Source organism: Peromyscus eremicus, chromosome 1 (genome assembly GCF_949786415.1).
Source record: "Peromyscus eremicus chromosome 1, PerEre_H2_v1, whole genome shotgun sequence".
NCBI lineage: Eukaryota > Metazoa > Chordata > Mammalia > Rodentia > Cricetidae > Peromyscus > Peromyscus eremicus.
In genome coordinates, this window is record NC_081416.1 from 149,510,118 (window position 1) to 149,527,418 (window position 17,301).

At 41.0% G+C, this 17,301-nt stretch overlaps 1 protein-coding gene across 1 annotated transcript in view; it reads left to right on the forward strand.

Moving 5' to 3' along the window:
• Nell1 (neural EGFL like 1) overlaps positions 1–17,301 on the forward strand; it is an 806,688-nt gene that overhangs the window by 47,566 nt on the left and 741,821 nt on the right. The window contains exon 3 of the mRNA XM_059253364.1: positions 8,695–8,845. Within this exon, the coding sequence (XP_059109347.1) occupies positions 8,695–8,845 (151 nt within the window). The remainder of the gene's footprint in view (positions 1–8,694; positions 8,846–17,301) is intronic.

The following is a 17,301-nucleotide window of genomic DNA, read 5'->3' on the forward strand; positions in this document are numbered from 1 at the left end:
TATCCTCAAGTTACTGCCCAGTGTCTCAGTCAACTTCCTAAATCCTGCAAGATGTAGGATTCTCAGCTATTGAACTAGCACCACGTCTTCTTGCATGCCACCATGCTCCCTATCATGATGATAATAGACTGAACTGTAAGCTAGCTACCCCAATTAAGTGTTTCCTTTATAGGAGTTGCTGTGGTCATGGTTCCTCTTCAAAACAATAAATACCCCAAGACAGCAGGATATCACCATCCTGCCACACACAAGGCCACTTAAGAATGGAGAAAGGAAGCTGAGCTTTCTAGAGTGTACAGGGCAGAGCTGGGAGCCAGATCCTGGTATGTCTGAGAAGATGGGCAGTGGTCTCCTGAGGTTGGCCTGAAGTGGATCAGATTTTGAATTCTACCTACTCCACAAAAGGCTTCTGCATCTTGCTTTGCACCTCACCCATGGGATGATACAAGAGTACTGCCATCATTGGGATGCTTTGAAGAATTACTTGAATTCATTTAAAATCCTTAGCAAAAAGTAAAAATTCAAAACTGTCTGGGTATTGGCTGGCTGGACCTAGACTGCAGTGGCCAGAAATCCCATTCACTCTTCCCATTTTCTTGTAAGCAAATGAGAGTTGGAACAGGCTGTTAAGCCTGCCACAAACCATAGCCAGTAACACCTGTTCACCTGCCTTCTGCTCCCCCCCTGGCCCACAGCCATCCCCAGCTACAAGCCTGGTCTTTGCTTCAGCTCAGCAACAATTCTGGCTATGAATGTAGTTTGGTACTTTTCATCGCCTACAGGATCTGGACTTTCATCCCAGGTGTTCCAAACACCATGTGCTTTTTATGGAGAGACTCTATCTTGAAGGTTAAAATCAACTACTTAATTTAATTGTCATAGTTGTACTGTCTCCATGGGGTACATGCAATTTACTCTTGTTTGGGGGATGAGGGAATATGACATACAGAGAGGTTAACTGGCCCAAGGCTACACACCTGTTAGATAAACCTGGAATCTCAGCTGGGTCTGGTGGTCATAGCAGGCCTGTAATCCCTGCTACTCAGGAGGCTAAAGCATGAGAATCACAAGTTCAAGGCCAGCACAGGAAATTTAATGATGAACCTGGTCTTAAAAGAAAATGGAAGAAAAGTTTTGTGGAGGTGCTTTGGTGATGGATTGTTTGTCTAGCATGTGTGCAGCCCTGGGTTTAATGTCCAATATCAAGCACAATACACACACACACACACACACACACACACACACACACACACAGACACACACATGTGCATGTGTGCCCACACACATGGGAGATCTCTAGCAGACAGTTGACCTAGCTCCTGAGCTGTTAGCCACTACCCTATATTGCCTCTGAAGGGCATTCACCACCGGGGTCAGCCTTACACCTTGTGGAGATGCATATTATTCCACTTGCCTTGAGTCAGAGGAGTGTTCAATAAAGGTATTTAAATGGGGAGCAAGAGAGTGAATGGGTGCATGGGTGGGTACTTCACAAAGCTCTGAGATGAAGATGTCTTTCTATCTTTTAAAGAATGCAGACAGCAAACCTCACAGGAGGCAGCATTTTTGCTCAAGTCCAGTGTCTTCCTGTGTACGGAGCTACATATTTCCATGCAGTGGGCACATCTGCTTGACACTTGGGCTCTTGACAGAACAGGTTAAAACCATGTTTGATGGAGCTTAATGACAAATTATTGCTATTTTTCTTAACTATCTGATACAGGTGGACATAGGGTCTGGATGTCAAGGGCTGAGTGCCCTATTTTAGTTTAAATATCCCATCAGACCGTTTAGAGCTGACTGGTCCTTCCCTTCAAGGAGAGGAGGGTCTGCATAGAGATCAAGTCTGGGCTGAGCTTGGGGATCGCCTGCTGTTTCATGACTTAAGGATGCTCATGACTATGATGGACAGTAGAGGGACTAGTGTTTTTGTTTTTTTCTTTTGTAGCATTCCTTTCCTGTTTTTCTCTTTTTATTTGATGTGTTTTTTTTCTTACACTAACTTCCAGAGAAAGTTGAGAAATTCTGACACATGGAAAGAAAAAAAAAAACAGTTTACTTATCACCCCCAGTGGCTAGTATTGCCTGAAGACCATGCTACTGTCTATGTGAATAGCTGAATAGATTCTGTGTACATTTGATTTTACTTTGTGAATGTGATTATGTAGCATATGCAGTTCTGGGAATTGTACCAAGGGCTTTGCACAGTCCAGCCAAGCATTCTAACATTAACCAAGATCCCCATCTCTTGGGAGTTTTGAGACAAGGTCTTACTATGACTCAGCTTAGGCTGGCTTTGAACTTACTGTGTAGCTTAGACTGGTCTCAAACTTGTGCAATCCTCCTATCTCTACCTCAAGTAAGTTCTGGGAATACAGACATGCCTCACCACACCTGGATCATTTTGGTAACTGTTGGACAGGATTGGTTAGACATTTCCTTCATTATCTCATCATCTCAGTATATCATTTGATAATATCACATACAATTTTCTATCAGGTGTCTATACCATAATTCATTCCCTAATGTTAGATAGTTTTTTGTTAAATAATAAAATCTTAATCATGTTAAGGAAAGCTTCTGAGTCAAGATGGAGTGATGGGGATGAAAGGGCTGATTCAGGCAGTGTAGAGAGGCAGTCTAAAAAGTTAGTTGACGTCTTGCAACAGAGGTTGGGCTGTGTTGATATTTCTTACTGGTATCATCAAAGGTGTAAGGAGAGCTCAGCTGCCTTGCACATCCTCTCTCATTAGTGGAATTATGGGGGCACCGGGATGTCTTTTGATTGAGTCAAATAGTAATTATAAAAATTGATTAGTGTCATGTGTCATAGGGATCCCCAGGCTCCATTCCCTAATGGAAGAGTTGGGATGCTCATCCAGATTTATTGTTCCTTTGGTAGCTTGCTATTGGAGTGCACTTTGTCCCAACAGTTTGGGGGTTATGTGTGTGTTGCTCACTCCCTTCCTTATGTTTTATTCAAGAGTTTGCCATCCAGATCACCCTTATTAATCAAGTGATTGGATCTCTATCAGATGTGTGCTAGGCACTGTAGTAGTAGGTTTTGGTACACATTGGTAAACAGTTTCTCATGGGAGCTACAGTAGAGGAAGATAATATTTAATAAGTTAGTCACATGCAAAAATGATTGCACTCAAAACTGGTGATGGTGTTGTGGGTACAGTGAGGACAGAATACAGGGACCCAGCTGGCCTGAGATAGTCGGAGGTGGCTGGTTCCTGAAAAAGCTGCTACAGATGGGAACAGCAGTGTGGGAGTGCTGTGTCCTGGAGGAAGGGCGGTGGGGCTTGCAGAACTCAGATGCAGGGGTAGTGGTAGAGTGGAAAAGAGAAGAGGTGACAGGTAAGCAGGGTAGGTGATTTCTAGGGAGCACGATGGTCATTGTTGATGACCGCCATGCTGCTTATTCTTCTGTGCCTTGACTCTTGACCCTGGCTTACCCAGGGTATATCTATATGACTCAGTTTCTTTACTTGAGGGCATTTGCCTCATAAGGGATTCTTGCCTCATCCATTCAGTGTTTCCTGGGTGGTTGTAGAGTGCTCAGCTATGGGCATGTGATGGGGACTTGTCTCTTTGCACTGATATAGACACCAAGACCACAAGATGACAAACAGCACATGTCACACAGTTAGGAATGTGTTCTGTAGGATAAGCTGACTTGGCATCTTCGTGCAATGGCCTCCTAGCCCAGTGTCCTTCATAACATTAATAGCTTTCTTTTTAAAAACACATTTTTACATTTAAACATATGTGGTATGTGTATGAATCCCTCCCCCCTGTGTGTGTGTGTGTGTATGTGTGTGTGTGTGTGTGTGTACATGTGAGTACAGTACCAGAAACCAGAAGAAGGCATCAGCTCTTCATTCCCCTTCTTGCCTGTGCTCAGCATTTTCATTCTGTTTATTTGGTCTATGATTGAACATGCTTCACACATCTCTCAGTTGATGTCTATGTTTCACACTTCCTATGAACTTGATCCAACACATACATTTTTCTTGTTCCCTCTCATAGATGGAATATTCTTAAGGAACACTGAACACGCATCAAAGTGGTAGAACATGGCAGTACAGCATTTGCTACAGGGTCTCATTAATTCATTTTCATTCATTGCTCTTTCAACTCTGGGAAGAAGTCGGCTCCTACAGAGGAGGTGACACACCAGTATTTGAGGAACTGAAAACTTTAAATATTAATTTGGTAATTGAACAAAGAAGAACAATTATAAAATCTGGGTGCTTAGTAGATGGAAAAATACCCTCTTTTGCTATATGGCTAGGGCAGAATAAATTAGTTAACAATAATGAGAAGATGTTGAGGCCAAGACATCATATAACTCGATCCCTTGATCTTCAGCACTTGATTATGGGGTTCAAAGAGAAGCGTCTTGTCCAAGGCCACCCAGCTGCCAAACTCAGAGCAGCCTCAGTGAGGTGACACCTGCTCTGGTGTTCTGGCCTCTATGCTGTGGGAAGCGGGGTCACTTTTGTTTGTTTTGTCTGAATTCTGGCAAGTGCTTACCTGACAGCGATAAGGCTACGTGTGATGTCTCCATGTATCCAACCGGGCATTTCTCGTGTTTTCCTCTGGTAGGTGCTGCTGGGTCTTTTTACTTCAATATGCAAATCATCTATGAAGAGACCTGTGAAATCTAGGATGTGAGTTGTTCAACCTTCAAGGCTGGGTGAGCCAGGAAAGACTGGCAGAGCCAGTTTTGACTGTTCAGGGGTGTCCTCTGCAGAAGAAGAGGTTTGGCTCCAAATGCCATTTTTTAAAACCAGATATCCACTGGCATTTGAGAAAGATCAATTTACCTCCTGGTTTTGCATATTTTCTGAGTGCAGTAAATGTAGTTATTTAAAGTGAAAATATAAGTAAGGAAAATAAATGAAGCAATCAGTATATCTAAATTGGATGTCTTCTTTGTGTCAGGCATAAAGAATGGGGGTCAGACTATGAATAAATAGCTATCAAGGAGCCTGCAGTCTTTCAGGGAGAGAAAGTAAATAACACAGAGACTGTGGTTGTTACATAAGGAGATAATGAACTGATCATAATCTGTGTGATGACAAGTCATATGGAGTGATGGGAAGAGGGACATCCCTGGGGAGCCCTCACTCATGGCTCAGGGCTTGCAGTGAGAGATCAAGGAGGAGGATCCAAGTGTGTACAGAGCTCTCCAGGAAGAGGGTAGAGGCAAAGATGTGAGACAAGGGTGTGTTCCTCTAGTGGATGAAGACGGGTGAATGAGATCGGATGGAAGGTGCCTCAGATCTGTCCATGGGTGAGGCATCGTAATGGAATTGGATTTTATCCCATGATCAGTGGGAAGCCTCTGCAGAATGTTAACAGGAGCCTATCATAATCCAAATGTTTGTTTTAGAAAGAGCATTTGGCTGCTGTGTGCAAGGTGGGGAAAAGAAGATGGCCTAGAAATGTGGGGACTAGTAAGGGGTCAACTGAGAATCTCAAGGGAGTGTGAGAATGACCTGGACATGAACCTGGAGCGAACTTGGGGAACAGTGGATACATTCCAGACCTGAGAGTTGTGTGGCCTGCTCTAGGATTGGACGTGGAGAACCAAGGACATTTTCCAGTGTTTGGCTTGAGTGAACTGAGTATCACATTATGAAGACTGGAAATCAGGGTGTTTGAGAACTTGGTCAAAGAGTAAGAGTCTTGTAACTATGGAAGGTTAAAATAGTGACCAGACGTCTAGAAGGGTGTATTAAGTAAGGAATTGTGTATATGAATTTGTTGCTTAAGAAAAACTTTCAGTTGTGGGCTTTAATATGGAGGCCTTTGGTCAGGGCCTAGACACTCAAAGGCAAGAGAGAGGGAGCTGAGCACACTATGGCCAGCATGACAGGGAGACATGAGTGCTTTCCGCCCAGAGCAGGCAGTACTGACTGACTACAGCCCTCTTTCCAATGGGGCCACACTTGGCATCTGGAAGAGCTCTCCCGATTTTCTGACTCCTAATTAATGAACAGAGAAGGACAAAAGAAAGCACAAGCTCATCCCAGGAATCTTTTATTTTTTCTGGCAATAAATCTAGGATTTTGCTTAGCACTAATGATAAAAATTAAAGTTAATAAAATCTTTCCAATATTCTCTAATTTGTAAGATAAATTGTTCCTATGTTAGTCAAATTAGAAGATGTCTCAGGAAGTGTTCAGGAGTAATTCTGTAGAAGACATAGAAGCATTTTTTCCTTTATAAGACAGTATTTTTGTTTTATGTGTATGGGTGTTTTGTCTACATGTATGTCTGTGCACTATGTGAACACAGTATCCATGGAAGCCAGAAGTGGGCCTAGGGTCTCCTGGAATTAGAATTACAGGCAGTTCTTAGCTGTCATGTGGGTGCTACAAATCAAACCCAGGTCCTCTGTCAGAACAACAAATGCTCTTAACCACTGAGCCGTCCACTCCAGACCCCATAGAAGCACTCTTTAAGTGGCTTTCTCTTGTCTCAGCCAGTATGGCACTTAAAGATTAAACACTGAGGACTTTTTGCTGGGTGGAAAGGTGAGTGGCAAGCATGTGAGCTTTTGCTGGTGGACTGCCTCTCTGTGATGAGACTCCTTGTTTTCTACCATTCATAGCCCAGGCTTCTTCAGCTGGAGAAACTGTGCTCTTCTTATGTGTAACAGAGACTGGATGAATCAGAAGCTAAGCTGGGAAGGGCTGTGAGAGATCACCTGGTCCATTCCCTCCATGCACATGAAAAGACTGAGCTTTGGTCAATCATCCCAGGGCTTTTCTTTTTAAATATCACAATTTAGTTTTTAATGTACATCAAGTTCATAAGACAAGTTTGTAATGTGGCTTACACAGATGTTGAAATTTCGTGATCTGTACTGGTCCCTTTTACTTGGAGAAATAACCAAATAATTATCACATAGTCAGGAGAGCTGGGCAGGATACAAGAAGATACCACCAAATATACTGTTAAAAATTATTTCTTCTCTTTTTTAAAAATTATAATACATTTGCATCATTTCCCCCTTCTCTTTCCTCACTCTAAACTCTCACATGTACTCCTTCTTGTTATCTTTTAAATTCATGGCCTCTTTTCTTCTTATTTTTTTAAATCTAAATTTTTTTATTTTTGGGGGAATTTCATACATGAGTACTGTATTTACAGTTTTCCGTGTTGCTCACATACCTTCTCAAATTCATAACTTCTTTAATTATTATTGTTGTTACACACACAGGCACATATATGTAGGTGTGTGTGTGTGTGTGTGTGTGTGTGTGTGTGTGTGTGTGTGTGTGTATCTACTGAGTCCATTTAGTGTTGCTCAATGTTCATGTGTTTAGGATTAACCACGTGGGACTGGATAACCTACCAGGGGCCTCATCCCTGCAGAACACTGATTCTCCCTTTCTGGAGCCACTGAGTACTTATAGCTCTTCATTTAGGGGTGAGCCTTGTGAAATTTCCCCCAACCACACTGGCATGTCACACTGGTATTGTCATTATGCAGGTCTTGGTTAGGCAGCTATATTATTGAGATTTTATGGGTATAACTTCCCTGTCATGTCTAGAAAACACTATCTAGTATCAGGCATCCTGGTCCTCTGGCTGAAGATTATTAGAGCTAAACAACTTTTAAAAAAGGTTTTTATTTATTTATTTTACACCCTGACTGCAGTTTCCCGATCCTCCTCTCTTCCCGGCTCTTCTCCACCATCTCCACTGTGTCCCCCAATCCACTCCTCCTCTGTTTCTATTCAGAAAACGGCAGGCCTCCCATGGATTTTTGACCAAGAAGCCAAAATTATACAATGCCGTGTTTTGCCAAACAACTTTGGACACTTCCATGCCTTCCTCTGCAATGTCTTTCTCAGCTTTCGTCCTTTGGTGACCAGTTCTGATGCTGGGAGATGAGTGTGACATAATGAGCGTTGTGATGAGGATGCCCCGTCTCCATGTGTTGCTATTTGAGATGGAGCCTCCTCAGCAGATGCAGGATTAGCAGGGTTCTTGAACCTCTAAGCCCTGCAGAGTGGGTCTCAACCTTCATGAATATTTCATAAGGAATGTAATCCATCACGTTAACAGAGTTATTCCAAGCACAGTTACAGATCAGTAGTATGTACTATCATTATTCTTTAAGCAAAGGGGGAGTTGTCTGTCATTGTTATTACTATATCTTTGTAGGTGCAAGGCAAGGACAGATGCATGTTGGATAGAAGGAAGCCGAGTCCCTGAGGAACATAGAATTGAGGGTTATCCTTGGGTTGTTAGTTATTCAGGTCTGAGATTCCCTGACTCTCAGGACCCTCTTACCTGACGACCTCCAACCTTATTTATAGTGACTTGATCGATTTTTTTCAGAAGACCAGATTGCTCATTATCCCATCAAAATTTATGTCAGAAAACCACTGTCTGGCCTATTGTGACTTGTGAAAGTCACAGTGGGCCTGGTGACAGAGATAGCATTTCTGGGGTTTTTGTTGAATGACTGTAGCTGTGTGGGGTGATGAATGGTGCTGGAAAATAAAAGCTATTGACAGAAGAGGAGAAGAAAAGCAATCTGGACCCTTAAGTGTTCCACTTGTAACGTGACCCCTTTTTCTTTTTCTTCTTCCCATGCTCCCGTTTTCTGTATTTCTCCTCTTCACCTACCCCCTGCTTCTCCTGTGCCTCCTTTTTGACCCCTAGATATACAGAGAGAGATCCACTCGGCCCCTCATGTGAGTGAGAAGCTGATCCAGTTGTTCCGGAATAAGAGTGAATTCACCTTTTTGGCCACTGTGCAGCAGAAGCCGTCTACCTCAGGGGTGATACTGTCCATCCGGGAGCTGGAACACAGGTAGGAAACACTGTTGTATTTTAATTAATTGGTTTTTTTTGAGAGAGTCTCATTATATACATTTTTGCTGATTTGAAATTTGCTATATAGACTGGACTACCCTTGAATTTTTGGTGAAACGGCTGCCTCTGCCTTCTGTTCTGAAAATATAGGTGTGTGCCACCATGGCTGGTAAAGACAGCACTTCACACTTCAAAAAAAAATCTGTTTGCAAGGAAAGGAGCATATAAGATGCCTTGGGGTCTTGAGATGGGGACCACATGGAAACAGCCACCTGAGTTCTAGTTTCTGCTGAACATATTAATGGCAGAATTTACTTCCCAGTAAGAGTTTATTTTGGGCAAAATGATTGTGTTTATTCTTCAAAGACCTCTCATGAATCTGTCTTGTCTATCTTCTAGTTCACCTAATCTGTACAAAACCACAGTCTACCCAGCATATTTATGTCATCAAACATGTTAATCAGCTATATTTAACAACCTTTGGAGGAGCCTCTATTGTGTGTTTCCATGGAAACTGTCCTCGACATGGGGATGTTGAGGTGGCTATCTCCACGTTTATTCTGAGGCTTAGAGAAGCTAGTGGGAGCGTGGACACAGGAGCACAAAGGTGCTCTGTGGAGGCAGTGATAGACGCTTGTCTTGAAGGAATCAGGGCAGACGAGAGTAGTCCTATACAGGGCTGCAGTAGCCAAGGAAGCCTCCAGAGAACAGGATGGTTATATAAAGAAAATCAGTGGATGTGGTGAGATGGCTCAGTGCGCAGCTGCTGTGGGGCCTGACAGCTTCTGTTTGATCCCTGGCCCCACAAGCTGTTATCTGACTTCCTGACCTGCTCTGTGGCGTGCACAGACCCACATACTTACACACATATAAATACATTTTAAAAAGTGAGGTACCGTTTGACAGTCTGAACAGGAAGGAGGTTCTTGGAATTTAAAAAGGCTCAGGCTGGTGGGTAAGGGTGGAGGTGTAACAGAATCCCCGGGCAAGGGAATGAGTATTTAGAGTACTCCGTGAGGTGTGTAATACAAAGGGAAGGAGAAGCTTGGTCACTGCAAGAACTGAATTCCATCTGGAGACCTTAGATGTGAGTCTCCAGACGCATGAGTTGTAAGTTTAAGAACACTCAACTGGATGTCTCTATCAAATCCCTTCATCCACGGTTCAGGGAACCCTGTGGAAGAGGAAGAGTGTAAGAGCCAGAGGGTATGGAGAATACCACGGAAACAAGGCCTTCTAAATCAACATGATTGATGCCCATATGAAAGAATGAACAGAAACTGAGGCAGCAGGCACAGGACCTGCAGATCTGCAACAAATGGGGTCCTAGAACTGAAAGGAGAAGTGGACACATGCCCCATTCCTAACCTAGAAACTGTCTCCAATTGATAAACACTTGCAAATGAAAAATTAATTTTTTCCAAGGAAGTCTCACTGGGAAAACACGTCACTCTTAAGGCGAGGCTGCATGCCCACAGTAGTTGGCCAACAGAAAATGAACTCAACAACATATTTGGAGGCTCCTTGTCTCATGATGTCATGTCAGGGTTTTAAAAAACCTTTCATATATACATAATTACACACACACACACACACACACACACACACACACACACACACACATCATTCTCTCTTTTTTACCCCATAAGTCCTCTGTGTGTATAGTGTAGCTTTTAGTTTAGTGTTTCTATGGGATTCCTGACTGTGTGAACAAGTGGGTGTCTGTGTCTATATCTGTTTCTTGTGCACTTTCTTGGACTCTTTTTCCCTCTGTTCGTTTTGTCCTATTCTGATATGTTAGTTTTGGTTTAATCTTATCATGTCTTATTTTATTACAATCCCTTAGAAACCTATTTGTTTTCTAATGAGGGACAGAAGGAGGTGTGAATCGAGATGTGTGGGGATGTTGGGAGGAACTGGGCAGAGTAGAGGGAGGAGAAACCATGATCAGGATATATTATATGAAACCCCCCCCCCCCATATATAGTGAAGTGAGGGGAGAACACTCATTGCTTTCATGGCATTCAGTTCCTTTCACAGAGGACTTTAAGTCTGAGAGAGTTCAAAGTAATGCTGGCTAGGTAAACCAAACATTTAAAAATGTCAGTAGAAGATTCATCCCTCTTGCCCTGTTGAAAGCATTTCTGGAGAGACTTCTTTTTTTTCCCAGAGGCAGCAGCAAAATTTTTTGGGGTAATTAAAACAAAATATTACAAGGATTTATGAATCCTTGAGACGTCAAGGCATGACCACACAAAAGCTAAAAAGTAGTTACTGCTAATCAAATGGTGGCACCAAGCAGTGTGTGACTTTCATAATCTTGTTAAGTGCTGAGTGCACTGACCAGGGCCAGTAGTTAGGGAAAGCGGGTACAGGGATGGCCCTGGGCAGCAGAAACCAGCAGGGAAGGGAAAGGGTATCCTCAAGCAGGGGTGCTGTGTGTCAGGTCACAGAGGTGAGGAAATTAGGGCATGCAGCATCTTTATTTCTGCGGGGAGAGGAAGCCAGCGTGAAAACCAGCTTGGCTGAAGCGTGTGACGCTTTCTTGTGCACTTGCAGTAATTGTGGATCAGTAGTCTAATGTTAAGAAATTTTTATTTACTTATTTATCTTATTTTTTTAATAGTATAGAATTTTAATTTGATTGATTCTTTGAGAATTTCATATAGCATACCTTTGCCATATCCACCCCAGCTCCTCCTTATACCCACTTTGTATCCATATATATGTATATATATATATATAATATTTCTCCCTTCCTTTCCTTCCCTCTAATCCCTCCCATGCTCCATCCACTTGTTCCCTTTTGAAATAATGACCTCTTTTCCTTTAATTGCTATTGTTATACACACACACACACACACACACACACACACACACACACACACACACCCCTAAATATATAAACACAACCTGCTTAGTCCATTTAGTATTACTTGTATGTATTGGTATTAGATAACCAATCAGGGGACTCATACTTAGGGAAATTATTTCTCCTACTCTCAGCACTTTAAATTCTTCTTTTGAGAATTCTCTGTTCAGATCCATAGCCCATTTTTCTTTTTCTTTTTTTTATTATTAAGAATTTTTTTTATTCATTTAACATAGCAGCCACAGATTCCTCCTTGTTCCCTCCTCCCACACCCAGCCTTCCTGCAACTCCCCCCATTCCCTCCTCTGACAAGGTAAGGCCTCCTATGGGGAGTCAGAAGAGCCTGGTATGGAGTCAGCAGATCCTGGCACATTCAGATGAGGTAGGTCCAAGCCCTTCCCCCTGCATTGAGCTGTGCAAGGTGTCCCATCATAGGTAGTGGGCTCCAAAAAGTAAGCTCATGTACCAGGGATGGATCCTGATCCTATTACCAGGGGGCCCCTTAATCAGATCAAACTACACAACCATGTGGTTTATGCAGAAGGCCTAGTCCATGGAGGCTCCACAGCCGTTGATCTAAAGTTCATGAGTTCCCACTAGTTTGGTTTGGTTGTCTCTGTAGGTTTCCCCATCATGATCATGATGCCTTTGCTCATAGAATCCCTCTTCTCTCTCTTTGACTGAACTTCTGAAGCTTGGCCTGGTGCTTGGCTGTGGATCTCTGCATCTGCTTCTGTCAGTTACTGGATAAAAGGCTCTATGATGACAGTTAGGATATTAACCAATGTGATTACTAGGGTAAGCCAGTTCAGGCACCGTCTCCACTATTGTTAGTAGTCTATGTTGGGGTCATCCTTGTAGATTCCTGGGAACTTCCCTAGCACCCAGTTTCTCTCTATCCACATGATATCTTCCTCTATCATGGTATCTCTTTCATTGTTCTCCCACTCCATCCCTGTTCCAGCTTAACCATCCCATTCCCTTGTGTTCTCATCCCCCATCCCCTACCCTCCATTGCCCTCCCTCATCCCCAGTTTACTCATGGAGATCTCATCTATTTCCCCTTCCTAGGGAGATCCATGTGTTCCTCTTAAGAGTCCTCCTTTTTAGCTAGCTTCTCTGGAACTGTGGGTTGTAGTCTGGTTATCCTTTGCTTTATATCTAGTATCCACTTAGAGTGAGTACATACCATGTTTGTCCTCACTCAGGATGATATTTTCTAGTTCCATCCATTTGCCTGCAAATTTCATGTCATTGTTTTTTACTGCTGAGTAGTACTCCATTGTGTATATATACCACATTTTCTTTATCCATTCTTTGGTTGAGGGGCATCTAGGTTGTTTCCAGGTTCTGGTTAATACAAATAATGCTGCTATGAACATAATTGAACATGTGTCCTAGTGGTATGATTGATCATTCCTTGGGTATATACCCAAGGGTGATATAACTGGGTCTTGAGATAGATTAATTGCCAGTTTTCTGAGAAACTGCCATACTGATCTCCAAAGTGGCTGTACAAGTTTTCACTCCCACCAACAGTGGAGGAGTGTTCCCCTTGCTCTGCATCCTCTCCAACATAAGCTTTTATCAGTGTTTTTGATCTTAGCCATTCTGACAGGTGTAAGATGGTATCTCAGAGTCATTCTGATTTGCATTTCCCTGATGACTAAGGATATGGATCAATTCCTTAAATATGTTTTGGCCATTTAAGATTCTTCTGTTGAGAATTCTCTGTTTAGCTCTGTAGCCCATTTTTTAAAAATTGGATTGTTTAATATTTTGATGTCTAGATTCTTGAATTCTTTATATATTTTGGAGATCTGTCAGATGTGGGGTTGGTGAAGGTCTTTTCCCATTCTGTAGGCTGTCATTTTGTCTTATTTATTGTGTCCTTTGCCTTACAGAAGCTTCTTAGTTTCAGGAGGTCCCATTTATTAATTGTTGCTCTCAGTGTCTGTGCTACTGATGCCATATTTAGGAAGAGGTCTCCTGTGCTAAAGCATTCAAGACTACTTCCTACTTTCTCTTCTATCAGGTTCAGTGTAACTGGATTTATGTTGAAGTCCTTGATCCACTTGGACTTGAGTTTTGTATATGGCGATAGATATGGATCTATTTGCAATCTTCTGCATGTTGACATCCAGTTATGCCAGCACCATTTGTTGAAGATGCTTTCTTTTTTTCCATTGTACAGTTTTGGCTTTTTTGACAAAAATCAGATGTTCATAGGTGTGTGGGTTAATGCCAGGGTCTTCAATTCGATTCCGTTAGTCCACATGTCAGTTATTGTGCTAATATCAAGCTCTTTTTATTACTATAGCTCTATAGTAGAGCTTGAGATCAGGGATGGTGATGCCTTCAGAGGTGGTTTTATTGTACAGGATTGTTTTAGCTAGCCTAGGTTTTTTTTTTTTTTTTTTTAAATATGAAGTTGAGTATTTTTTTTTCAGATCTGTGAAGAATTGTGTTGGGATTTTGAATCTGTAGATTGCTTTTGGTAAGATTGCCATTTTAATATGTTAATCCTACCTATCCATGAGCATGGGAGATCTTTCCATTTTCTGACATCTTCTTCAATTTCTTTCTTCAGAGACTTAAAGTTCTTGTCATACAGGTATTTCACTTGCTTGGTTAGAGTTACTCCAAAGTATTTTATCTTATTTGTGGCTATTGTAAAGGGTAATGTTTCTTTGATTTCTTTCTTAGCCTGTTTATCATTTGTATATAGGAGAGCTACTGATTTTTTTGAGTTAATCTTGTATCTTGCCACATTACTGAAGATGTTTATCAGCTGTAGGAGTTCCCTGGTAGAATTTTTGTGGTCACTTATGTATACTATCATACCATCTGCAAATAGCAAAAGTTTGACTGCTTCTTCCTTTCCAATTTGTATCCCCTTGATCTCCTTTTGTTGTGTTATTGCTCTTGCTAGGACTTTGAGTACTATATTGAACAGATGTGGATAGAGTGGACAGCCCTATCTTGTTTCTGATTTTAGTGGAATTGCTTTGAGTTTCTCTCTATGTAATTTGATGTTGGCTGTCAGCTTGCTGTAAATTGCCTTTATTATGTTTAGGTATGTTTTTTGTATTCCTGATCTAAGACCTTTATCATGAAGGAGTGTTGGATTTTGTCAAAGGCCTTTTCAGCATCTAATGAGATGACCATGTGCTTTTTTTCTCTTTCAGTTTGTTTTTATGGTGTATTACTTTGGGCAGATTTTCATATGTTGAACCATCCTTGCATCTCTGGGATGAAGCTTACTTGGTCACGGTGGATAATTTTTTTGATGTGTTCTTGGATTCGGTTTGCCAGTATTTTATTGAATATTTTTGCATCAGTGTTCATGAGAGAGATTGGTCTGTAATTCTCTTTTTGTTGCATCTTTGTGTGGTTTGGATATCAGGGTAACTGTAGCCTCATAAAATGAGTTTAGTAATGTTCCTTTTGTTTCTATCGTGTGGAACAATTTGAAGAGTATTGGTAGTAGCTCTTCTTTGAAATTCTGGTAGAATTCTGTCTGAAACCATCTGATCCTGGTTGGGAGACTTTTAATGACTGATTTTCTTCCCTTAAGGATGATAGGTCTATTTAAATTGTTTATCTGGTCTTGATTTAATTTTGGTATGTGGTGCCTATTCAAAAAATTGCCCATTTATTTTAGATTTTCCAATTTTGTGGAGTACAGGTTTTTGAAGTATGACCTGATGATTCTCTGAATTTCCTTGTTGTTTGTTGTTATGTCTCCCTTTTCATTTTTGATTTTGTTAATTTGGTTGTTTTCTCTTTGCCATTTGGTTAGTGTGGATAAGGGCTTGTCTATCTTGTTGATTTTCTCAAAAAACCAACTCTTTGTTTTATTGATTTTTTGTATTGTTCTCTTTGTTTCTATTTTATTTATTTTAGCCCTCAATTTGATTATTTCCTGGCATCTGTTTTTCCTGGGTGAGTTTGCTTCTTTTTGTTCTAGAGCTTTAAGGTGTGCTGTTAGGTCACTAGTGGGAGATTTCTCTAACTTTTTTATTTGGGCATTTAGTGCTATGAATTTTCCTCTTAGCACTACTTTTATTGTGTCCCATATGTTTGGATATGTTGTACATTCATTTTCATTGACTCTAGGAAGTCTTTAATTTCTTTCTTTATTTCTTCCTTGACTCATTGGTGATTCAGTTGAGCATTATTCAGTTTCCGTGAGATTGTAGGCTTTCTGTAATTTTTGTTGTTGTTGAAATCTAACTTTAAGAGACGATGATCTGATAAAATACAGGAGGTTATTCCATTTTTTTGTATCTGATGAGATTAGCTTTGTGATTGAGTATGTGGAGTATGTGGTTGATTTTAGAGAGGGTTCTATGAAGTGCTGAGAAGAAGGTATATTCTTTTGTGTTAGCGTGGAATGTTCTGTAGATATCTATTAAGTCCATTTGAGTCAAAACATCTGTTAGATCCCTTATTTCTCTGTTAAGTTTCTGTCTGACAGACCTCTCCATTCCTGAGAGTGGGGTGTTGAAATCTTCCACTACTAGTATATGGGGTTTGATGTGTGATTTAAGCTTTAGTAATGTTTCTTTTAAATATGAGGGGGTCCTTGTATTTGGGGCATAAATGTTCAGAATTGAGACTTCATCTTGGTGGATTTTTCCAGTGATGAATATGTAATGTCCTTCCCCATCTCTTTTGATTGATTTTAGTTTGAAGTCTATTTTGTTAGATATTAGAATATTAGATATACCAGCTTGCTTCTTCAGTCCATTTGATTAGAAAGTCTTTTCTCAGCCGTTTATTCTGAGGTAGTGTCTGTCTTTGAAGTTGAGGTGTGTTTCTTGTATGAGCAGAAGAATAGATCCTGTTTTTGTATCCATTCTGTTAGCTCGTATCTTTTTTTTTTGGAGCTGAGGATCAAACCCAGGGCCTTGTGCTTGCTAGGCAAGTGCTCTGCCACTGAGCTAAATCCCCAACCCAACTTGTATCATTTTTATAGATGAATTGAGTCCATTGATATTAAGGATATTAACGACCAGTGATTGTTCATTCCTATTATCTTTTGGTGGTAGTGTGTGAATTTCCCTTCTTTGGGATTTTTTTTTTTTGCTGTGGGGTTATCTATTGCCCATGTTTTCATTGGTGCATCTAACTTCCTTAGGTTGGACTTTTTTCTTCTAGTGCTTTCTGTAGAACTGGGTTTGTGGATAGGTATTGTTTAAATCTGGTTTTGTCTTTTGCACTATGTCTACGGTGATTGAAAGTTTTTCTGGGTATAGTAATCTGGGCTGGCATCTGTGGTCTCTTAGTGTCTGCATTATGTCTGTCTAGGACATTTTGGCTTTTAGAGTCTCCATTGAGAAGTCAGATGTTATTCTGATGGGTCTTCCTTTATAAGTCACTTGGCCTTTTTTTCTTTGCTGATCTTAATATTCTGTCTTTATTCTGTATGTTTAGTGGTTTGATTATTATGTGGTGAGGGGACTATTTTGGGTGGACTAGTCTATTTGGTGTTCTATAAGCTTCTTGTATCTTCATAGATATTTCCTTCTTTAAATTGGGAAAGTTTTCTTCTATAATTTTGTTGAATATTTTTTTTG